This window comes from Capsicum annuum, chromosome 8, assembly GCF_002878395.1.
Source record: "Capsicum annuum cultivar UCD-10X-F1 chromosome 8, UCD10Xv1.1, whole genome shotgun sequence".
Classification (NCBI taxonomy): Eukaryota; Viridiplantae; Streptophyta; class Magnoliopsida; order Solanales; family Solanaceae; genus Capsicum; species Capsicum annuum.
The window spans coordinates 166,038,641-166,064,439 of record NC_061118.1 but is presented as its reverse complement, the minus strand read 5'-3'; the positions used below and the strand labels follow the sequence as shown (position 1 = coordinate 166,064,439).

Genomic DNA, 25,799 nt, shown 5'->3' with positions numbered 1-25,799 from the left:
AGTTTAAATATAAATAATCCTTTTTGTTTCGAAACAAAATTTTTATTTTTTGTCACTTTAATAAAAGCCCTTCCGAAACTTAAAACGAATCTTTTTGGATGTTGAAAAAGGGGTCTGACAAATAGTATTACTGATGAATTTTTATTATTTACTGTAAAAATTATCTATCACTGTAAAAATTGTCTATCACTATTTTTTTTTAGTCTTGAAATGATGCCAACTAGGGGCATGTAAATTAAGCCGAGTTAATAAATGGACTGATTAAGTTATCTGGGACCAAAATTCAGGTCATAACTCCATCCATCAATTTGGACTTATATCAATGACTATATATTATATCAAAAATATATTTAAAAAAAAAAAAAAAATTCTCATGGCTCAGTTTATACTGTATATTAGTATTATTTCAAAATAGATTAAATTAAATAAATTAAAATGAATTAAATTAATAATAAATAGATCATTAAGTCATTCAAACCTAGATAATTTAAGTTAATTTTATGGATAATTTTTACAATCCCAAAATAAACATCTCTCTATACTTGTCTATTTTATTATAGACAGGTAGGATCATTATGTGTAAGGCTTATTTGGGCATAATGTATTGCTATCTTGTGAATAATGCTGATTGTTTCATTATTATCAACTCATAAACACGAGCATTACGTATTAAGATAATCATTTCAAATTCTACACTTGTCAAAAGATTTGGTCAAGCCATTTTGATATTTGGGTGGATTGAGGGTAAGATATGAATTTAGCTTTATTTTGTTTGTGGTGTTCATATATATATATATAGGCGTGGTGTTGTATTTGTAGTTTTTTTTTATGGAATTCTATTGGTAAATATCGTTCCGGGTATATCACTTGTAATATTATTTTATCATATATAGATTTTTTTTTTGCTGCTATCTGTTGTTATGTTACTCTCTACTGTCTTCTGTGCCTCTATTACATTCTTTTCTAGATGATATTTGGTCTTGAGCGATTGATTTATCAGAAACAACCTCTCTACTTCAGCTTTGAGGTAGTGGTACAGACTGCTAAACGCTCTCCCTTCCCCTGATCCCATTTTATAAGAATATACTAAATATGTTGTTGTTTTTGCTGTTGTGATGTTCATATTTACATTGTATAAAAAATAATTTATTTTTACTATATTATATTTTTTATGACAAATTTAACTGAGTGATTTTATAAGGAAAAAAATTAATTGAACAATATTATTGATATAATATAGTATTAAATAATTTCTTATTATTGAATGAACTTCCTGTAATATTTGATCTTATTTTTATCACCACTATGTTATAGTTTAAGTAGAGCCGTCAATATGGGCCAAGGCCCGGTGGGTCAGCCCGGCCCGGTCCAGCCTGTAACTTGATGGGGTGGGCTTCAATTTTTGCAACCCATTTAAGAACAGGGCTTTTTAACCCAACCCGGATAAGCCCATGGCCCGTAGAGTTTGAGGAATGTGGGTTGAGCTAGCTCGTGGGCCGACCCGTCAGTCAAATAATAAATAATTTAAAAATAAAATAAAATCCTGAAAAATAATAAAAGAGTTAAAAACAATCAAGTCCAATGATGACCATTGACCGGTTCCATTAACAAAGAAAATGGAAACTGAAAAGTTTCCTACTTTCCTATCTAATAAATAATTAAATATCTACCACTAAAACATAAAGAGTACATTGTACTCTTCACTTTCTTAATTTCCTTAGTTCAGCTAGCCGCCTCCTCTTCACCATATCTTCCTCAATGCGCCGTCGGCTTTTAACCATGATGTTTCCGATTAAGTAGTGCCACCTCTTCATTTTCTTCCTACTTTGGGTGATTCGAGCTAGCTCCCTTTTGATTAACAAACATTAATACTATGTGTTATTGTGTGATAAATATTTATGTTTATTCATAGTGTAAAATTAAATTATAAAATACTATTTTTTAAAAAGTGGGTTGGCCCGTGAAGCCCGCAGCCCACAGGGTAATAGCATGGGCTTGATACTTTTTGGCCCATCATTTAAATGGGTCAGTCCGGCCTAACCCGTCAAACTCAAAACCCGTATGGGCTAGCCCAGATTGGCTGGACCAACCCGTATTGACAGCTTTAAATTTAAGTACATATGCAAAAACATTATATTTTTACTATATTATATATTTTTATGACAAATTTAACTGAGTGATTTTATAAGAAAAAAATTTAATTGAACAATATTACTGATATAATATAGTATTAAATAATTTTTCATTGTTGAATGAACTTCCTGTAATAGTTGATCTTATTTTTATCACCACTATGTTACAATTTAAGTACATATGTAAAAACATGCGGGGGGGCTGAGAAATGAAATTGATTTTGCATGAGCATATCAATAACTTTCTTTTTTTCTTTTTTCATTTACCAATTACTTCCTGAAAAAATAGCACAGTAGAAACATGCAGGAAAGCTGTGAGAAGAAAGGTGCGAAACTAAAATTTGGTCAAATTCATGTAATACTATAACTCAATTCAAATAAGAAATGTCAAAGTGTTGAATTCATCAATAATATATAAAGTTATAGTGTTAACCGAACCTTTAATAGACACGAAGTAGAAGACTACCCCCGGCGTTCCTCCTCGATGATCCTTAAGTGATCTGTCAAACCATCGCATCAATTCCGTCCAATTTATGGGGTACATTTTGAATTTTAAGATTCAAACGATTAAACTTTACCTTTACATAAAATTTTGTGAAAGTCCAATAAAAGATTCTATACCACTTGTATTAAACAGAAAAACACGAGATAGTAGCATAACAGAAACTATAATATGATCGCATTATCAGAATAATATGATTAAACATAATCTTTACTGAAAAAACACGAGATAGTAGCATAACAAAAACTATAATATAATCGCCTTATTAGAACAATATGATTAAACATAATCTTTACAATACAATCAAATTATAAAATATATTCAAAATACATACATTAGGAACCAAAAATAAATATAAATAAAACCTAGATAATGTATTGCAAAAAAAATGTGAAAAGGGATACATATATATAAATTGTATCATAGAATCCATTATAAATTAGAATACTACAATTAAGAATCGATTGCTAAAATTAAGAATCACATTCATATTAAAATAGGACGAAAAAAATAAAATAAGTAAAAAATCTTAATCTTTTAAAAAAAAAAAAAAAAAACTAACTAACTGGTGTTAGAATACATAGAAATAAGTAAAGACTCCAACCAACAATCACCTCAAAGATCCAACATTACCACAAACAATCAAGAAAATTTAGTCAAAAGTATTACCACCAAATTCTACCACTATTAAACAAAAAGGGTTTTGGCCACTCACAAAGCTACTAAGAAAAAACACAGAACATTATTATGAATTACCAAGTCAGGTGAACTTGGTGAAGGATCAGGATGTTCTTCAAGGTGATGTCTATGGTGGTATGATAAGGCTGAATATGGCCGATTCTTGAAGAAAAGGAAATAATAAAATAAGTAAAAGATCCCCTAACCCCCTAAAAAAAAATATAACTAACTAATGCCTTGTTAAAATAGGTAAAGAAAATTAATATATCTAAATTGAAGAATAGTAAATGAATTTTATTCCTAAATTAATTCTATTCCTAATAAATCCTACAGTTAAAAGAGGTCATAAATTAAGTTAGTAAACCTAATAAAATTAAATAATAATTTTTAAAAAAAAAAGTGAAGACAATTTTGTCTATTAAGAAGATTTTTAATAAAGGGTAAAAAGTTCAAATCACTTTTCTAAAGGTTTTCACACTTTTAATATACTATAGATATAGATTATAGATTATAAATTATAGATTATAGATTATAGATTATAGATTATAGATATAGATTATAAATTATAGATATAGATTATAGATTATAGATATAAGCATGATGCTTGGTTGTTTATAACTTTAAGAAATAATAATTGAACTTCTCTATTTTTTTCCTTATAAATTTATCACTTTTTATAACTTCTAATTTTTTGTACAAATAATTTAAGTACATTTTTTGTATAAATAGTTAATGTACGCTATGTCGAGACAAAAAATCGATAAAGTCATTTAATGACATTATTACTTCGAAAGATTTTTAAGAAAACTTTGAGTGATAATTTTTCTAGGGAACTCTTAGTAGATTAATTGGTTAGTTACCTGAACTTTCACCTTGTTGGTGAGGGTTCGATTCCCCACATTGTAATCACCTCCCCCATTTCCCTTCCCCTACCCCCAATTTAAAAAAAAAAGAGTAATAATTTTTCTAGAATAATAATTTAAATAAAGAAAGAATTTGTGTTTCTACAAATAGAATCTTATTTAACATTAAATTTCTAAATATTAGGAATTCCTATATGATTTGATTAAGGGAAAAAACTTATAGTCATAATTTTATTTAATTTGAAAGTGCTAAAGTAAATGAATAAATTATATAGTATACAACAACGACAACATAATGAGTATCAATTATTTTATTCAATAGATTTGGACTACCAAATTTCTTTGACGTGTTTCTTCATTATTTTCTTGGCAAGACTTACATGGCATCTTCGAACATCCATCAGGAATTTTCTTGAACTTATAATTTCTGCAGAATCGAGCTCGAACAGGGAAAATATCGGCATACTAGTTTATGATTGATGTGACAAATGCCAAACTTTTCACAATATTTATATAGACTAGACGTATCTTTTGGCGTCGACCACATCAAAGTCCATTCTCTTATCTCTTTATACCAACTGTAGAATTTTATTTCTTCATAGGAGTTCAGTAAGAGCCTATACTTAGCTTATTCAATATTTTCGTCGATTCCAACGACTATTGACAATGTCATTCTTAGTAAAGTTGGATAACATGTAAGCTGCAAAATTGGACATCTCACCAAAGCAAAAGTGTCCAGAAATAGCTAATTTCACAAATCTTTTCCAGTGAATTACATCCTGTATCGAAAGTATAATATATTTGCTCCTAGAAAACTTTTTCAGTTCTTGTGTTTGCTGCTATCTTCCTATTCTATCTCAATTGTCTATCCATTTCAGATTAGGAAGAGTCCCTTAGCAGTAGCCTCCAACTCTTAAGATTGACCTCCTCAAATGCCAAATATGAATGTTTTCTGAATTTTATACAAAAATATTATTTACTTACGTTGAGTGTACTTTTGGCTTACCAAATTGTTATGTATACATTATATTATTAAGTACAAAATTTTAAAAAAAAAAAAAGTAAATCTTGTAATATAAGAAGTATACATAAAAGGAACATGATAACTCACCATCACATAATAATCAAAGAGCAAAGTTAAATATAGTGAACAAAGTTTTATTATTGATATCTAAAGTTAATAATTCGGGAAAGAACAAAATAGAATTACACAAAACTAGAATTTTTAAGTAGATAAAGAAAATTTAAAGTGACAAAACTTGAGAGACGGTTATTATAATATAATCTTAATTTCAATCTTTATCCACGTTTAAACATTTCATGACATCAATCATTAGTCGTTCTGCCAATATTTCATTGATTTGTGCTTACAATCCTTCCCCATGCTCCTTACAAAATTGTCCAAGCATTTTCTTTTCATATATACGACAAAGTCTCTAATATCAATTCTCAATTTATAACATATTCTATAAAGTAAAATAATATGATAAATAAAGTTAACTTGCTATAAAAATCAAGTAGGAAACACTTTTAAAACTTGAGGAAACTCTTGATCCTCTTAAACTTACTATTCTAAGTTAATCCATATTGAATAACACACACATGCATTTTTTATTTTTGTGTTAGATTCTTTTAACTTGACTTGTATGACAGCTATCAATCAAATTTAAAGTCTATTTCACTACGAATTCAAAAGGTTTCATTTTTACCTTTTTTGTTACTTTCAACATCTTAAACATTAGGCCAAATCTTAAATAACAACAAATTTCATCAAAAAGATAATTTAGTTTTGACAAGACAAAAAAGTCATCTAATATTTGAAAAAAAAAATTCTACTAATGTGTTTTGCAACATATAAAATTTATTTCAGTAAAAATATATTTAAATTTTACAATGAATAAAAGTCATCTAATGTTTGAATGATATTTTATACGAACGTCTGTTGTACGAATATTCCTTGCCAATAACTGTAGCATTATGTTAACAATAATAAATTGTACTTGAATATGATTACCTAATGTTTAAATTTAAGATGATTAACTATTGTTAAAATCTTAGAGCAAATCATATTTTATACCTGCAAAATATGAGGTGACACAATAAAGCCTCACGAGCCATTAAAATATTTTTTTTATATGTTTGATATATGTTTACAAACTTAAAATAATTAAACTCGGTAGAATTAGTGTTCGTCTGTGATTCATAATCTCTATCCAAGACTCCAATTTGTATCATGTTATAAATTTTGACTAAACTTAACGTAATTAGAATTTAATTAATATTTGAGACCACCTTTGCAATTTGGCCTTTTAGTTCGTAGTAGGTATAGATTTGTATGTCCAGTTTAAAGTCCTTAAAATATCAAACATGGAGTTTAAATCTAAAAAAAAAAAAAGAAAAAAAAAGGATCACCAATTTAAAAATCTTGATTCCAATTCTAATCAAAGGAGTCTTATAGCTTACTTGATCAAACTTATTTTTTCTGAAAAGTATTTTTTAAAAAAAAAATATGTTTGTTTTTAAAATTGAGGTGATTGGCCAAGCGTTTGAGATAAAATAAGTGCTTTTAGAGAGTTCATCCTGATTAGCCTCTCGTTTCAATATTTATCTAATTATGATAATTAATAAGTATTATATATAGAGATAAATATTTAACTATATAGAGTTATAAATTAGAGATAAATATTTACATTTTATTTTGATGATCTAGCGGAAGGACCTTTTTACCCAAGGTAAGGGATAACATTGGACATGTTATTTTGGTTATAAATATTTGGATTATAATTCTAACGATTTAAGAAATTCGTGCTAAAATTCACATTGAAATTAGGTGAATTGGACCTACTTATTACAGACTTCAATGTTTTTTTATGGACAGAATAATTTTGTTATCTACACAAAGCTGCATAGAAAGCCATAAACTTGAAAATGCCCAAAAGGTTACTTATTGGGCTTCATCATACATGAAATGGAACGGATCGTTGTTCTAATACTGTTACAGCCCATACAGGATATTGTTGAGATTGACAATTCTGATACTGTTGGGCCATGGCCCTATCTAAATTACTTTAAAAAGTTTAAATTGACAAAAAATAATTACTCTATTCTTCAAATTTCAATACTCAAATTCACTCCAAAAAAGCTAAAATTTGAAAATATAAATTTCATCTATCATAAAGAACAAATCTTAATCATCATGCATGATTGAAACATATGTTAAAATAAGATAAAGTTTTAGTTATGTATACTGACAGCGGAAGAAAAAGCAGAAGAAGTTAAAATGAAGCATGCGCTTTTACCTAAAAGCTGAGTATTCATGAGAAACAAAACATAGAATATGTACTAGATAAATTGAGCAACCAAAATAGGACGACCCATGAAATTTTATTCGTCCCTCTCTTCATGTGAAATGCTATTTTTTCATATGCATTCTAAAGTAAAAAGTGAGTCTAATGTGACAGTTTATGAATTTTGCAGTCCCATACATTAATTTCTATTGGTTTCTATAGTCGATCGGTCGTTCTATTTCAAGAAAGACTCAACTTCAAAATCGTCTGAGCTTTTGCCTCGTACGACTCCTCAAGGGAGGGAGGCAGTTCTAGCTCAGTCTTGTGGGATTGAAGTTGTTGTACATGTACTCATAAGAAAAGAGTGAAAACAACTGAACTATCATCTTTTGGTCTTTGACATAAAGAAAAAAATTACCTCTTAGTTAATGAAACAACAAAGACATGGATGACTTATTCATGTAAATCAATAAAAATATGAGAAAAGAAATAGAAAAAACAAAAATTAAAGTCGACTTCTATTATTGAATTTTTTCAAATCGTTGATACATTTGTTGAATTTTTGGAAAAAAAATCATTATGCTATATTTTAGTTAAAGAACAACTCAGAGATGAATTTCGCAACAAGATCAAAATATTAGGCATCTTGGAGACCTTAAATTTTAAAAATAATCATAATTCCAAAGATAAAATTATAAAAAATGTTAGGTTATAGAGTTAGAGTTATACAATTTGATTCTTGAAATTTATAATCCGGCGATAGAAGACAATTTCATCATTTTAATTTATCTATTGCAATAAGTGAGAACTTAGGAAGAATGTTAAAAAATGTAATCAGATTTTCTCTTAGATAAAGAGAATGTACCTTTTTAAACCATATAATTTTCACTTTTAAGGAATATTACCATAGAACTACTTTTAAAAAAATAGGGTCTTAAAAATTTGGGACCTCAAGATATTGCTTTTAATGACTGTCATTGACCGACATTGGTGGGTGTATGAGTTGTCATAGGGTTGGGGTTGTTTTAGGGTAGGAGGAGATAATGAACTTAAAATGTAAATTTATAAAATTTGTTTTTCATGCCCCGATTAAAAAAATATATATTTTTAAGAAACTTGTATTCATAGAGACAAATAAAACATGAAGAACTAATTAGAAAACATTTTCATCCATACCAAACATAACCATAGAGCAAACATATAAACAACTGCCAAAACCAAGATTTTGCTATATATAAATACCATTGGAAGAAAATTAAATGGACCAAAATCCATAGTTTTCACTCCTCCGATCTAGTTCATAATGAACTTCCAAAGTAAACATGATTGTCTCTACGGCGACAGACACACATACTACACCGGATGAACTAGCTATGAAAATAAAATAGAATTGTCCCTACAACGACAGATGTTCATCCTCTACGAATGAACTACTAAAGCAAATATGATGACCCTCACGGTCTCTTCTAGCAAAGTTGGATTTGACTGATGAAACAAACATGGATCATTTGGGGTTTATCCCTGACATTATTTCATGTGCAGCTTGCTTGTACATGTCTTCCACAGATAAAGCTCCAGAGATCAACTGCTCTAAGCCACTTGCACCTCTTGCCTGAACATACATCAACATGTTTTCAGTAAAGTTTTACAAGTGGGTCTGAAGAGGGCGGTGTGTATACAACCTTATATTTATTTTGTTCAAGTAAAGCAACCTAAATTATTTCTGATATAATCTTGGACTAAACTATACTGTGGTTTATGAAACAAATAGAGAGAATTTTGGGTGAGACTAGGTGCATGAGAGGAGGCATTTCTAGAAAAAGAATTTTCAAATATACACTAAAATGTGTTGTATTTTTTGAATAGGTTAAAAAGAAAAGAGTATCATAATAAATTAAATGATTAGTAAAAACTCTTGTGTGAGTAGCATTTCATGCGTTTCAATTTATGTATTATAATATCTATTTAAAAAAGAAAAGGAATATTGATCTTTCAATGCAGTAAGTTTTTCATTCCAAAACATTTCATCTAGTCCTAGTTAATAATTAATACCTCTTAGAGGAATGACATAGTATGTTTTTTATGGTACACCCCTTAATTTCATACTTTAAAATTCAAAAGTTTCTCTCAAAGACACGTAAAATGAATTAGAGAGTACTATTTTATTTTATTTTATTTTTTAACTAAAAACCCTAATTCACAGTCTTCAAAATGACCAACATAGATTTGTAAATTGAGCACATATTAATACATAAAATTAAATGGATCTCTAAATATCAATAAAGGGACAGTCCTGTGCATTAAAACTCCCGCTATACAGGAGCCAGGGAAAGGGCAAGAACAATAATTTCACATTAAAGAAGATAATTTCTCTATTAAGAAAATAATTAAAGGAGAAAGGACTTACATGGGTTTGGATCATGAACAGATTTCTGAATTGATCAGATGAAACGTGAGCATGCACAATGTCAATCTTATTTTTCTCCAGAACATGACAAATGAAGGTAAAAAGCCCAGGCTTCTTAGGACAACACACACTAATATGTGCCTCTTCTCCACAAACATTTAGCACAACATTATCTGAACTCCATGTCTCAAAATCAGTTGGAACATTAGTGTTCAAAAGGGGAATGCCAGTGACATTGTTGTTGTTCTTTGGTGTTATAGCAGCTGAGTTACTAGCAGATCCTTTATCAGCCAAAAATTGTTCCCAGCTAGTGCCAACACGTAACTTCTGTGGAGTCATTACGGGATTGTTCATTGTGGACAGCTTCGCTATGCCAAGTTGAATCCTTTCTAGCTTTTGTTCTTTAAGATTGTCAACAGTGTTCTCCAACATTTTGATGTACCTCACAGTTTCATCAACAATTGAGGACTTGTCAGCCTGCATATATACACACACAAAAATAATAAAAAATAAGAAATTACTTGCATATATATACGTACAAAAATAAATGAACTCAATTTCTACATACTGACGATATAAAATTAATTTTACGTTTTATTAATATATACTGACAATAATGTAAGAAATCTACGCTATCGGTCATTTTTATATGTTTTGCAAGATATGAATCTCAAAGGCGAAGCTAGAATAGAAAGGTGGAATTAGGCAAAACTCGATATATGACTTTGATTTCGAGCCATGTGTATATTGGCTAAAAGGGATCATTTGATAATATACAAATTACTTAAAAAGACTAGAATTTAGAATCCATAATTTTCAAATCATATGTCGCATCAGACCAGTTTATCCCTCTTATAAAAGTTATTGTATATGCTATTTAGTGATCTTAAAAGTTAAAAAAATATACATAGAAAATCATAATTAGTAGCAATTAATATGAAAAATACGCAAGTTATCGTTAATAACAAGTTAAAATACGCTATTATTATATATAAAGATTCTTTTACGGTTAATGTGTATAAGTTGAATTAATATAAAATTAATACATACAAATATCTTATTATTATCTGGATTAAGAAAGAGTAGATAAATTTTGAATGAAAATCAGAATATGTTGAAAACTTCTTCTTTTTTTTATGCATTTAGTCGAGAAGTGGGAAGAATTTTTTTTTAAAGAAGTGTAGAATCTTATATAGCTATGTGCAAAAAAACCGGAAGTTCTATATTGTTTTTTTCTTTCTTTTTTTGGTGCATCATATCATTCCATTTTGGAATTAACATGTACATACAAATTAATAGTAAGAATGTGTATGTCCCCAAGTGAATTGATTCCGATTGAGTCGAGGATTTATTAAAAATAATTTCTCTACTCCATAAAGGTAGAGACAAGATTTGTGTATCCTTCTTAGACTCCATTTGTTATATTAAAAATAAATCGTATTTGTTCTTTGGAATTGGATCTATACCACAAGAAAAAATCAAGCTACATGATTCTATGTGAAACTTGATTTTCTTCCTACAAAGATTTTTCAAAAATTCACTCGATTTAGAAAGGTTGGAGCAATAAAAATATCACAAATTTGAAGAGTGATCATACAAATTGCCAAAGAAACCAAACAGAGTAAAAAAGTAAAATTTTAAATCATTTTACAAGTTTCTATTTGATCTAAAGATATTTTTCATGTTCATTTTTTGAATAATTATCGGAAAAATTGATTAGAATTATTTATTAAGGTTGTGGAAGACAATAAAAATTTAAACAAGGGAAAAAAAGTTAAGATAATCATAAATTTTTTAGTTTCTTTTGCTTGATCGATAGGATATTGGATAAAAAAAGGTATGTCATGAAGGGGAGAAAATTACCTTAGATTGAAGATGAGGAAGCAAAGTTTGAAGATCCTCAAACATGTTTCGCATCCTCTTCCTTCTTTCTCTTTCCGTCCTTATGTGTAACTCATGACCTGATTCTCTACTTCCATCTCCATTCGCCCTAGACTTTGGTTCACCACTGTCATTAGTGCCCTTCTTTTCATTGGATCGACATCTTTTTTTACCACCAAAACTCGCTTCACCTACCTCTTTAACAGCTGCCAATGACTGACAAGTATTAGACCTATTCGGATCTGGCAACTTGTCACCCACAAATTCTACGCCGCTCCCAACTAGTTGGCCATTGTCGGAGTTCAAAAATGACCACACTTCATTATTTTCCCATATCAAACAATCATTCTCGCCACCTTCATTCATCTTTTTTTTCTTTCTTCAGATGGTATGATAGTCTACCCTAAGTTACGTCTTTATATAGAGGTTTTTTCTCAGAGGGAGATAGTGTAAAAAGGAGAAATAAGAGGATTGAATAGGATATAAATATTAAATATGAAGAAAATATAGAGAAGGGTGGCAAAAAAGAGATATAAGAAAAGATGATTCACTTAGTAATGAAGTAATAAAACAAAATACAATCATAAGCCAAAATGCCGTTACTGGCTTCAAAACAAAAAACGGTAGCCAAAGCACTTTTGTTACAAATTTTGTTCTCACTTAATTGGGTCCCAGTTAACACTTAGCTCTACTAAAATTAATTAATTAATTTGTTACTCTACTTACCAATATTAGATTACAAAAATTTAATCAAGATATTTGGTCAAATAATCATGATATTCTTCTCATCTATACTAACGGCCTAAGTTCTTTTTTTAAAAAAAAAAACTTTTAAAATTGATCGTATATAAATATAATGACTATAACAAATACAAATATTAGTTGTTAGTTTATTTGAATTAACGCTATTTCTATCCCATCTATAACTGTTTAATATTTATAAATCTATTTCCTATTACAAAAATAAAAAAAAGGTAAGAGGTTATCTGACTAACGTTAATGCGATTTCATTAATAGCTGACTTCATCTAAGTAAAAACAACTTGCTTTTTAATAAAATTATTTTCTATCGAAAACATTCTAAATTTATTATACTATTTTTTACTCTACATTCAAGTTAATCATACTAGAATTAGTTAATTAATTTGTTATTCTACTTACCAATATTAGATTGCAAAAATTTAATCAAGATATTTGGTCAAATAATTAAGATATTCTTCTCATCTATACTAACGCCAAAGTTCTTTTTTAAAAAAAAAAAAATTAAAACTAACCGTATATAAATATAATGACTATAACAAATACAAATATCTGTTCTTACTTTTTCTAAGTTAATACTACTTCTATCCCATCTGTAACCGTTTAATATCTATATATTTATTCCCTATTACAAAAAAAAAAAAAAAAAAAAAGGTAAGAGGTTATCTGACTAATATTAATGAACTTTCATTAATAGCTGACTTCATCTATGAAAATAAATAAAAACAACTTATTTTTTTATAAAATTATTTTCTATCGAACACATCCTGTATTTATTATATTATTTTTTACTCATCCATTCAAGTTGATCATACTAGGATTAATAATTAAGCAAGTATTTTTTTGTGAATAAAAGTTTTATCATGTAATATTTGTCTCATATAAAAAGCTAAAGATCATCATTATATTTCATCTTCTGGTTAGGAAGTTACAAAGCCTCTAATCATGACTCTCTCTTTGTTAGCAGAAAAAATAAAATTAGTTACGATATTCATTACTAATATTTCCCTAAATAGTTTTGTAGTTTACAAGAATTTTTATAATTTATTTTTAAATAGTATTGCAAGATGAATTTTTTTTTTTTGGTTTCCCAAGGTATCCCCACAGTCGGCAGTCGTGAGACTAATCATCCGTTCCTACTGTCAGTGTACTAAGCAGTAGGAAACTAGCCACAGAGTTTTTTCATTCATCAGAGGTGGGGATTCGAACCCCCAACCTCTTACTTAAGGGGTGAGATGCTAAACCACCACACCAACCCTTGTGGTTTCCAATATGAATTTTTATTACTTACTACAAAAATTGTCTGTCGCTAACCTTTGTTTTTTCTTCTTGAAATGATGATAACTAGGGCCATGTAAATTAAGCCAAGTTAATAAATGGACCAATTAAACTATGTGGGACTAAAATTTAGGTCATAAGACTCATAACTCCATCTATCAATTTAAACTAATATTAACGACTATATATAATATATTAAAAATATATTCAAAAAATTAAAAAGAAATGAAAATTTCTCATGGATCAATTTATATATTAGCGTAATTTCAAAAAATATTAAATTAAACGAATCAAAATAAATCAAATTGATAATAAACAGATTATTAAATCATACAAACCTAAATAAATTAACCAAGTTAATTTTATGATAATTTTTACCACCCCAAAATAAACATCTCTCTATACTTGTCTATTTTGTTGTAGACAGATAAGATCATTATGCGTAAGGCTTATCTGAGCATAATGTGTTGCTATCTTGTGAATAATGTTAACTGTTACATTATTTTCAACACACAAATATGAGCATGGGTAAAACTTATATGCATTCGGCGTATATATCAAGTCAATATATGCATGCCATATCTTTGAATTTAAAGTTCATGTTACTTAACCATGATTAATCAATATGTATTTTACTTAATTTAATTACATAATCATGATAAAAAATACTAATTTAATATATATAGCGGGTGCATATAAGTTTTTACCTATCAGCATTATGTATTAAGGTAATCATTTCAAATTTTACACTTATCAAAATAATTGATCTAGCCATTTTGACATTTGAGTTGATTGAGGGAAAGATATGAATAATTTTACGGTATCATTACAATATTAAATAATTTTTCATAGTTGGATGAACTTTTTGTAATATTTGCTCTTATTTTTTCACCACTTTATTACAATGTAAGTACATATGTACAAACATGGAAGACAATGTGAAATGAAATTGATTTTGCATGAGCATACCAATTTAATTATAGGAACAATTGATATTCTAAAATATTTAATACCATCTCAATAATAACGTTAATTAGGACAACTTCTCGGCGTATACTTAAATTCATTTTTATACTAATATTTTGCTACCCAATAATAATAATACATACATAATAATTTCAAATTTATAAACACCAGAGATTATATGACGAAATTGACAATTAGACAAATTTGTTGTTTTATTTTCAAAAATAAATATTTCTAAAACTATTTGAAGTTTGCTACTCTTTTATGCAGAAGTTATATTCTGATAAATATATCAAACCTAAAAGTGTAAAGATCAACTTTTTTGCTATTCCACCATCTTTATTTCTCGATTTGTGTGTGTCATCACTTTCATGAAGCGGCCATTCTAATCTTCCTTGTCTAGTATCAATTTTATCGGATGTTCCTGGGGGACTTTTCACTATCTTCAACTTATTAAGAAAGCTGGAATCAAAATTATAGGCCTATATATTAAATGAGTTTCAGCATTTTTCTTCAAACTTTAGCACAAATATGCTGAAATTTATCTTTTAAAATTTACAAGATCGAATTTCATAATAATATGGTAGAATTCACATACAGGGAGTCTTTTAGTTATAGTATACCGTGTTGAAATCGACATAATAAACTATGAAAATTTTCTTAAAAAAACTTTACTTGCATGAGTTTCAAAATCTAGGACATTCAACACCTAAAAAATATTTATTCAAAAGTTTCAAAGTATTATTAATAATATTAATTTAGTAATTAAGTTACATTTTTAATGATTTTTTTTTAAAGAATTATATCATGTCAACATGATTCACATAAAATAAAACAAATAAAGTTATTAATTTAATTCTCTATATAATTACTTGAATGACAATCATCAAAAAAAAAAAAAAAAAGTCAATACTAAGATCAGCTAGAACAAGACCACAAAAAAAATATATGTACTAAATAACTTAGAAGTCACATAACAATTGCTTGCCAAATAAATTAAATTCTAGAAACATGTAGGACATATGCGAGACATTGTTTATCCTTAGAACTATTTAAATTAGATCAAATTTATTCCTCTTTACGTTTTTGGGTTGAAATGCTCTCGCCTTCATATTTGAAATGTTTAATTTTATCCTTATTCTTTTAATTATTTATTTTTGGGAGTGGGAGGGGGAAGGAGTATTAATATGACAACTATAATAAGATAAGCAAATAAATAGTATAAATGCTTTCCATAAAAAGATAGATATCATCTACCTTTTACAACTCTAAGAACGATATGATTTTAGAAAACAAAAAAAAAAAGTCAATTTCAATTATATTAGATTGTACTGTGCAATTTAAGACATTTTTTCTTGTTACAAAATAGTAGCTTATTTTCCGAAAGCATTTTGCATTCAATATATTGCACAATTTACTATGTATTAGGTTGTACTGACTTAGCTAATTAATGTTTTTTGATTATTATTATTCCTATTAATTTAGATGTGTCAGATGATATAAGGGAAGAGGTTCTCCAGTTATCAATCTTTGATGCTTAGGAGGATTACAAGATATTATTTAGGAGTGGCACTGTTGAGATTGAAATTTATGTTTTTCAAAGATTAGTGATTGAATTTCATTAAAAATATGTTGAATAGTTTCTGTATTGCTTGCAAATTGGGCACGTGTCATCAATGTTAATCTCGATATGCTTTAAATAAGATTTACTAGGAATCATGTCATGAAAGCATTGCCAAAGGAGATATTTAATCTTATTTGGATAACTTGATTCTCAAATTCAAATGAAGTTGTTCTTATTACTAAGAAGATCGTTAATTAACATGTAACAAGAGCTGATAGTGAAGCTAGTGACATATTTTGCAGGAGCCCGAAAAACATAATTGAAGATTCTATTTAGTAGAGGAAGATTTATGGACTTGGTATCAGAGAGTTAAACACATTACTCTTCCATATTTTCTTTTCTTTTCTAAAATACAAAAATTATGGTTGGAACAGTAGTTGTAAAGCATGATGCAAACAAGATTGATATCTCTCATCCCTATTTTCGCTCCATCTGATTCGCCAGGAATGAGCCTCATAAATAACATCTTTGATGGTAGCAATTATGGTAACTGAAAGAGAGGTGTCTTGATATCCTTGCCAGCTAAAAACAAAGTAAGCTTCATAAATGGAACCTGCAAATCACCAAGAAAGGATTCAGCAATGTTTGCTCAGTGGATTTGTTGTAATAACATGGTCCTCTCTTGGCTATTGAACTCTTTAAGCAGAGAAATAGCTGAGAGTGTTATCTATTCATCGATTGTTGTAGATCTGTGGAACGAGCTGGAAGAGTGATATGGATAAGTAGATGTAACCAAGTTATTTCAGCTTCAAAGAGAGCTAAACATGATTACTCAAGGATCCAGTGATGTAGCGTCCTAATTCACTAAATTGAAGAGGATCTGGAATCAGCTAAATGAGCTAGACACTTTCATTACCTATTCCTGTGACTGACTGCACTTGTGGAGCTAAGGAGCACAACCACAAAATCCTTGAAGATCAGAAACTGATACAGTTTTTTATGGGACTCAATAAAGCATACACTGCAATGCGGGGAAATGTTTTGATAATGAAACCCTTACCAAACGTAGCACAAGTATACTCTATCATACTATACCAAGAAACACAACGAGAGGTACATTTTAACCAACAGATAACTATTGAATCTTCAGCTTTTATGGCTGGACAGAGATGGAACACTCAACACTCTCACAACTCTCAGAGGAAACCTATAGAGAATAAGGGAACAAACCAATATCAAGCAAAGAAAAGTGATATGTATTGCAGGTACTGCAAGAAAATAGGACATGAGAAGGAACAATATTAAAAGTTGATCGAATTTCCACAACATTACAAAATTAACAAACAAGGAAAATGAGGTATTCAACAGGCAAATATACTAGAGGCACATGATTTCATCAAGACAGGAAAAGAGGATGGTGATCTGATCATTTAGATGTTTCAGTCCATGCAGGGAGGTAGTTCTAGTTCTCAAATTCTGAGATCAATGCAAGTGCTAACATGATTAGTATGCAGACTTGTAAAATCATTTCCCCTTGTTATTCTAAGTCTCCTAACAAATCTTGGATCATCGATTCAAGAGCAACATAACATATGACTTTTGATAAATCCTTACTACATGATGTTGTTGTTCTTAGATCACCAATAATGGTTCATTTAACTAACTCTCATAAAGTCCCTGTTACATGTGTAGGAAAGATGAAATTAACACCTTATATTATTCTTCATGATGTCCTTCTTATTCCTGCATTCACACATAATTTACTCTCAGTCAGTGGAATATGTGAGCAATTTGATTGTAGTCTGACATTTATCAAAATTGGTTGCACTCTACAGGACCCTTCTCTGATAAAGGTAGCTTTTGGTGATGCCTCTACTGGTTTATATGTGCTGCAAGGAGCTTCACATTCACTGCAAGATAATCATGTCAAGTCTATTACTTCAATGTCTCTTTCTGATGGTTTGCTTAAGTCTAGTTCTATAGAGTCTAGTTCTTTTCCTATTTCATTTTGTCCAAGAGCTTCATGCTTTAGTATTCAGAGTCTTGTTTGTCCTGCAAATTTCAAAGATAATGAAAAAAAATTAGTTTCCAAAGTTACAACTTTAGAAAATTTATGGCATGGTTGATTAGGCCGAACACTTACCTTTCAATGCTATGAAACACATTAAAGGATTACCAATTAACATTACAAACAACAAAGAAATTCTTTGTACCATTTGTCCTTTGGCAAGACAAACTAAAGTCTTTTTTCCTATTAGATGCATTACTTCTGGTCACTGTTTTGAATTAATACATATTGATACTTGGGGACTTTGCAAAACACCTACATACAAAGGTGAAAAATACTTCCTCACTATCGTAGATGATTTCTCAAGAAGCAATTGGACTTTCCTTCTTAGCATCAAATCCAGGGCATATTTTAAAATCCTTCTCTCACTTGTGGAAAGACAATTTTCCACCCGAGTAAAAATTATAAGATCAGACAATGCTTTTGAATTGGGTATCGGGACAATACAAAAGGATTTTTATCCTCTCAGGGAATACGTGGTATTATACTAAAATACCCCTTCTATACTTATTCTAGAATATATACATATGGCAGGGCTATACACCTGTTCGACATAAAGAAAAGGAATCAACTTGTTTTTCTTCTTTGTATAACTTTACTTAAGTCACACTTTTAGCTTCTTCTTCCTTTTTTCGCACATGATGAACCATCGGAGACTCTGTAGGAGATAATTTAACGGCAACAATAGACTAGAGATGTTCCTGTTGTGATTGGTCACATGATTCATATTTTTCTTGTAATATCTAGAAAGTGCTGAGGCAGCACAATCTCTCCTGGCAATATTGATCCTTCCTAATTTAATTAGAATTGAGAACTGCTCTGACTTAGCTGGATCGTATGAGTGAATGGAAGGATCGACTTAGGCTTGCAATGGCGGAAGGTCTAGTGCATCTGCATGAGCGAGGACTAAGCTTTGAAATAGAGTAGATTTTTCCCTATACAGGAGTAACTCTTAGAATAAGGAAGAACAAAGAGAAACGTACTGAAATAAAGTACGAAAAGAAAACATGAAAGTAGCTTCCGAGAGAAATGTCATAATTGATGCTTTTAGCAGAGTTTTGCACTTAATACACAACTTAATATGGCTACAAATATTTTCAAGGAGTTCAACAAATAGACTAGAGAGGTTCTTGTTGTGATTGGTCACAATATTCATAAATCTCTTGTAATATTTTGAAAGCGCTGAGGCAGCAGCAACACAATCTCTCCTGGCAATATTGATCCTTCCTAATTCAATCAAAATCGAGAACTGCTCTGACTTAGCTGGATGTGAGTGAATGGAAGGATCAACTTAGGCTTGCAATGGCGGAAGATCGAACGCATCCACATGAGCGAAGACTAAGATTAGAATAAGAGTGGATTCTGACCTTTACAGAGGTAGCTTTTAGAATAAGGAATAACAAAGAAAAATTTAAATAAACTACGAACGAAAAATAGATAAACAGCTTCTAAAAGAAATGTCATAATTGATGCTCTTTGTAGCCAAGGCCACAAGACCCTAACTAAAATACCTCACCCGATGTTGCTTAGCCTAAAGTTGGCCTAGCTCTTGAATTTCACCTTTAGAATGCTCAAATTTATTTATCCATTACATTAATGTCTTTCTATTGTTTTAATATTTTTCTACCTTACTCTCTCTATATATCTATCTATCTATCGCTCTCTATATATATTATAATGTCCAATTTATAAGCGCCATATACTATAATTAATTTGTATATGATTAGAGAAGAGAGTGTGTTGGATAATAAATTCTAGATTAAGCAAATTTATAGTTACTTTAAAAAAATCATGATTTTAAAATTAATTAAAATTTTGTCACTCTTTTATGCGAAAGTAATTTTAAATCAGAACAGATCTAAAGGATCGAAAGAGTGCTCATTTGAATTTCCTCAAAAAAAAAATTATATAATATAAATAGAATAGATTTTACGTATACATATAAATAAATTGCTAAAATAACATGCAAAAGATTAAATTAGTTATCCAGGACATTCAAAATTCACCCCAATATTCAGAGTCAATACTCGGGGAATGTATTTTTTTTTTTTTACATTATTATTTACTATAGTAAGAGTTGAAATCAGAATTATGGGTCTTGTTTGAGATTCAACTTTTTCTTTCCTTGAAATTCCAACACAATACTGAAATTTAACTTAAAAAACATAGTTCAAACTCTGGGTTAAATGAGGAGACCCACATACTATACTGAAATTGGCTTAATAAAATAGAAAAACTTATTGAAAAAGTGCTGGAAAAATTATTTTAAAAGCTTTTACATGCAAGAGGTTTCCTTTTCCTGTGCTGCGAGTCTATCAGAAACAGTCTCTCTACTTCTTTGGGGTAGTGGTATGAATTGTGTATATTCTACCCTCTCCAAATCCCACGATATGGGAATATACTGGATTTGTTGTTGTTACATGCAAGAGGTTCAAAATCTACCACAATATGTTGAAGTATCTAAAAAGAAATATTGATTAATTAATTCATATCTCGACAGAATTACTTGAAATGACAGTTCATTAAAAAGAATCAACGCTAAGGTCGGCTAGAACATTTTTATTTATCATCTGTTAATTAAAATGGTGTACATTTGGTACAATTTTAAAGGGATCAAAATGAAGGATAAAACAAACAAATTAAAATGAGAAAGTATCTTTTTGTATTTTAACTAAGGTAATTTATTTTCAACTTTTTTCTTCATATTAGAAAAAGTCATTTTTTTAATTATTTCATAAACCACGGCTATCATGCAAATGATAAAAGCCTAAAAAATGACTAATCAACACCATTTTTATGAATGATGATTAGTAAATATCTTTTAAAATTCTTAATCACACTACATATTCGATTGGAGTTTCGAAAATAAATATTTTATACAACTCCAAATAAATAAAATCTTGAAAAAGAAGTTTTAGTATATGATGACGATGGAAAAAGAGAGAAGAGAATAGTTGTCTATTACGTGACGTAAGGGGGATTGCAAATAGAGGTTTGGCAGAATGTGAACCGTTTTTGTTGTTTCATTTTCTTTTTCTCAGTATTTTGTGGCCTCCCTTATATGTATGTTGTTAGTTTGTAATGATGATTTTCTGGCCCTTTGCAAAAAAAAAATTTCTTTTTGTGCTTTCATGCCATGTTTTACTTCTTTTTTGAAAAAGGAAACCATTCGAATCAAGTATTTGTACACTTTTCTTTCGTCATCTTATAACTTTTCTTATTCTTTTATTTTTATTTGTCATCCGGTTTTTTTAAAAAGTTATTTCTACTATTTTGTTTTTTCTATTATTTGTTTTACATAACTTTATTTGAATTAGAGTTTTTTTTATAATGATTGTGATTTCGGATTAGTTTTTATGCACAAATCTGTGTCACTTTCCACCAAAAACAGACATCGATATCATGCATCGTTGTACATCAAGAGTAGGACAGATGAGAAGAATCACCTAACGTTTTTCTCTACATAAACCTGAGACTCTCAATACACTTCATTGACTACTTAACCCCATATTTGGATGCAATTAACGTCTTTTGAAAATAGCTTTTCTAATTTTAAAAAATAAAAATAATATTTGTGTACACATCATTTTTTTTATTTCATTTTATTTTATTTTTCATCCTATTCGGTATCCACATTGTAGCCCGAATAATCTGAATTCCTACCGTGTAGGGCCCATTCGGAGGAAACGCTCCCTACAAAGAATTATTTCATACCCAGGACACGAACCTCAGACCTTTAATTAAACGGGGAGCAGTTTCATCCGCTGCACCACATATTTTGGTGATTTTCTAGACTTCATTTATACATTATTGTCTAATCTTCTTCATCTAACTCCAATGTAAAATTGAGTTCTCTACTTTCTAAAACAAAAAGGTTCAATATTTGAAATGATTCTAACTTGCGCTTCTATCACGTATTGAATTTTAATTTTGTTCTTATTGTTAATTTTTGAGTTAAAAATATTTCTTCTTTCACCTATAAAATTGCAAATGCGCTGTATGTTAATTTTCAAGTTATCAATGTCGTCTTTAATGAAATTATAAAATGGCACATACAAATCTTTAATTATGATTTATTTATCTACTTAACTCCAATTACAAATAATATAACTTATTGGGGTTAACCCACACAACTCTATATAAATCGTTTGCTTGTATTTAGTTCCCTCGATGCTTCAAGCATTGCGACTTAATGATTCAAAAGACAACAATATCTTCTTTGTTTGAAAAAGTTAATTTTTTGTTCAAAATTGATGCAAATAAGCTCCAATTTATTCTAGATCTAAGTTTAAAATCAACTTCTTCATGATCATCCCTACCAATGATATGGGTCTAATAATATTCACGTATGGAAATCATGCCCACAAGTCCCAACATTCCCATGTCATCTCCAATTGTGTATTCCTCCTCATATATATTAGTTTCATTGAAATAAAATGGTAAACCACTTCAAACTCATAGTTGGTCTAGGCCCAACACTGGGCCAACTCTGCTAGGGGGTTGGCCTTTTTAATTAGGCTTATTTCACTTCTTTCTTTTTCTCGTATTGCTAATTGGATCTCCCATCCAAAAAATGGAAAGTTCCAACATTCTTCAATCCATAGCAACCAAATAAAAAGTTGATACCTCACGTCTTATACAGAAAATAGATTAATATGCATATAAAATATTTCAAAAAGTATCCAACTAAACAAAAATATAATTTTTTTCACAATCTAGTAAATTATGCTAATAGTCACACACACGCACGCACTCACACATATACATAAAAATTAATTGGCCGATAAAGTACCTAAAAATCAACGGAAAAAATGGATAACTTACATAAATCTCAAATTTTTAATGGGTTCTAACACTTTTTTCATAACTTTGTTTAATTAAATGATATCCCGGATTTTTATATTTATGATACATATCTTTAGCCTTGATACATATGTTTTGTGATACATTTGTAATTGAATGGTTAGTTAAATAAGGAAGTAACTAATTTTCAATTATTACATGAAGTAAAATTAAACGCAAATCGTGGTATAAATACATCTGATTTCAGTTGTATCATAATGATACATTTGATAAAATTACTCAATACCCTTTAAAAATGCAATCTCACACAAAAATAAATAGTTTACATATGGCAAACATATGTTAAATGTATCAAACATTTATAAATAAATAAAAAATATGAATCACTATTACAAAGTATTTGTCATATGTATCACCAGTATTCCAACAATAAATGTATCATATTGGTAATGTATATATTTTTTATAACTGATTAACAACATTAATACATATTTCTGTATACTATTATATCACAGTTACTCATGTTGTTTCTCACGGGATAAAATATATCAATGATGCACGTATAAAATGTATGATCATATGTATAAGTTGAAAAATATTCAAACTGAATGAGGGTGGTGAAATCATTAAATGACCAAAAAATATATGCATCATCCTTAAAATTATAAAAGGGCACACAAGTTCTTAATATGTATCTATATATGTATTAAATACATTTATTTGATACATATGATTACTATATATATATGTGTGTGTGTGTGTGTGTATGTATGTATCTATATATACATTTATTGTATATATATATATATATATATATATGTATGTATGTATGTATATGTCTTGATACTTATGATTGATACATATAATCCACTATCACTACCCTCTCCGTCGTTCATCCACACCATCACTGCCACCTTGGCTCCCCCATCCCCTCAATCGTTCTTCCGCACCATCACTGCCACCTTGGCTGCCCCACCCCCTCTGTGGATCGTTCGCACCCTCACTGCCACCTTGGCTACCCCATCCCCTTCGTTGTTCATCCGCACTATCACTGCCACCTTGGCTACCCCACCCCCTCTATCGTTCATTCGCACCATCACTGCCACTTTGGCTATCCCACCCCCTCCGTTGTTCGTCTGCACCATCACTGTCATCTTAGCTACCCCACCCCTTCCGTCGTTCGTCCTCACCACCACCGCTACTTTGATCGTTCTCGTCTGAAATCTAACAACTGATTGTTTAATTTCTCTTATTTTCATTAATAGGTATTGACTTAAAAGTTGATAAAAAGATACAAAAAAAAGACAATGAAATTGATGAAAAAGTTGCAGTAATGGAGATGAAAGTTATCTCAATTGATGATAATTTGAGAGAGATTTTAGGGGATGAAATTTTGGGAAAACAAAATGGATTGCATGCGTTAATTGTAGAGAAAAAGTAAGATGGTTTTTTTGTTCATATGTATCAAACATAAATATTAAATTTGAGATTTTAAGTAATTGTTTAAAAGGTAAGAGATTTTTTGGTAATAAAATCTCTTAGGTTTATGATTTTGTCTAATTTTTTCATGTCTAAATTTGGAAAAACAAGCCTCCATGTATTTGGGTTATGAACCAAGTCCAGTCCCATTGTTGTTGGGCCGCAAGCTTATTTTTGACTGATTTGACACTTTCATCAAAGGATAAATTACATAAATTCCATACTTAAGAGACTATATTACCTAATATCCCTTAATTTTTAAAAATTTACATAAAATCTCAATTTTCTACTTTACTTTTGATACATATCAACAAAACCCCACATCCTATTTTTACTCTACCATTAACTCATTCAAGCTATTTTTTTTTCAAAGATTTCCTTTCCTAAAATATCTCTTAATTATCAACAATTAAATCATCTTCCTACCTGATTTTTTCTCCTCTATTAACGCTTAAATCATCTCTCTTTCTGATTTTTTTTCTCCTGCATTAACGCATGCAACTTTTTTTTCCTCTCCTAAAATCTCTCCCATTTTTTTTTTTTTTAAATCTATTGATACATATATAAATTTATTTAGCTATTCATACATGTTTATTCTTTTAATAGTGATTCATACGAATGATAAATATGATATCATTATATGGGTATTATGGTGATTCATATGATAGATACATTTTGTATGATTTTAATGGGTGATACGTATTGTATTAGGGTGATTCATATGGTAGATACAATTATTTATTTCAATTATTGGGTGATTCATATGATATTAATGGGTGATATATATGGTATTTTGGTGATTCATATGGTGCATACAATTATTTATTTCAATTATCGGGTGATTCATATATATGGTATTATGGTGATTCATATGGTAGATACATTTTGTATGATTTTAACAGGTGATACATATAATATTAATGGGTGATACGTATTATATTATGGTGATTCATATGGTAGATACAATTATTTATTCAAATTATTGAATAATTCATATGATATTAATGGGTGATATATATGGTATTATGGTGATTCATATGGTAGATATAATTATTTATTTCAATTATTGGGTGATTCATATATATGGTATTATGGTGATTCATATGGTAGATACAATTATTTATTTCAATTAT

The 25,799-nt window shown here is 29.3% G+C and overlaps 1 protein-coding gene across 1 annotated transcript; it reads right to left on the bottom strand.

Annotated features, from left to right (window-relative positions):
- Positions 1 to 8,695: 8,695 nt before the first annotated feature.
- Positions 8,696 to 12,213, bottom strand: LOC107879961 (transcription factor bHLH95). Its single transcript, XM_016726881.2, has 3 exons — positions 11,733 to 12,213; positions 9,870 to 10,346; positions 8,696 to 9,074 (listed from the first exon to the last, which is right to left on the bottom strand). Exons 1-3 carry the CDS (start codon positions 12,114 to 12,116, stop codon positions 8,967 to 8,969), a joined length of 969 nt encoding a protein of 322 aa, XP_016582367.2. The 5' UTR covers positions 12,117 to 12,213; the 3' UTR covers positions 8,696 to 8,966.
- Between the last annotated feature and the right edge of the window lie 13,586 nt (positions 12,214 to 25,799).

What these genes read in the sequence shown, in the direction of transcription:
- LOC107879961 (XM_016726881.2), bottom strand. Translation starts at nt 12,116, where the DNA reads ATGAATGAAGGTGGCGAGAATGATTGTTTGATATGGGAAAATAATGAA. An exon ending in TTCCTCATCTTCAATCTAAG is followed by an intron (nt 10,347 to 11,732) that starts GTAATTTTCTCC and finishes GTATATATGCAG; the next exon opens with GCTGACAAGTCCTCAATTGT. An exon ending in TGTTCATGATCCAAACCCAT is followed by an intron (nt 9,075 to 9,869) that starts GTAAGTCCTTTC and finishes ATGTATGTTCAG; the next exon opens with GCAAGAGGTGCAAGTGGCTT.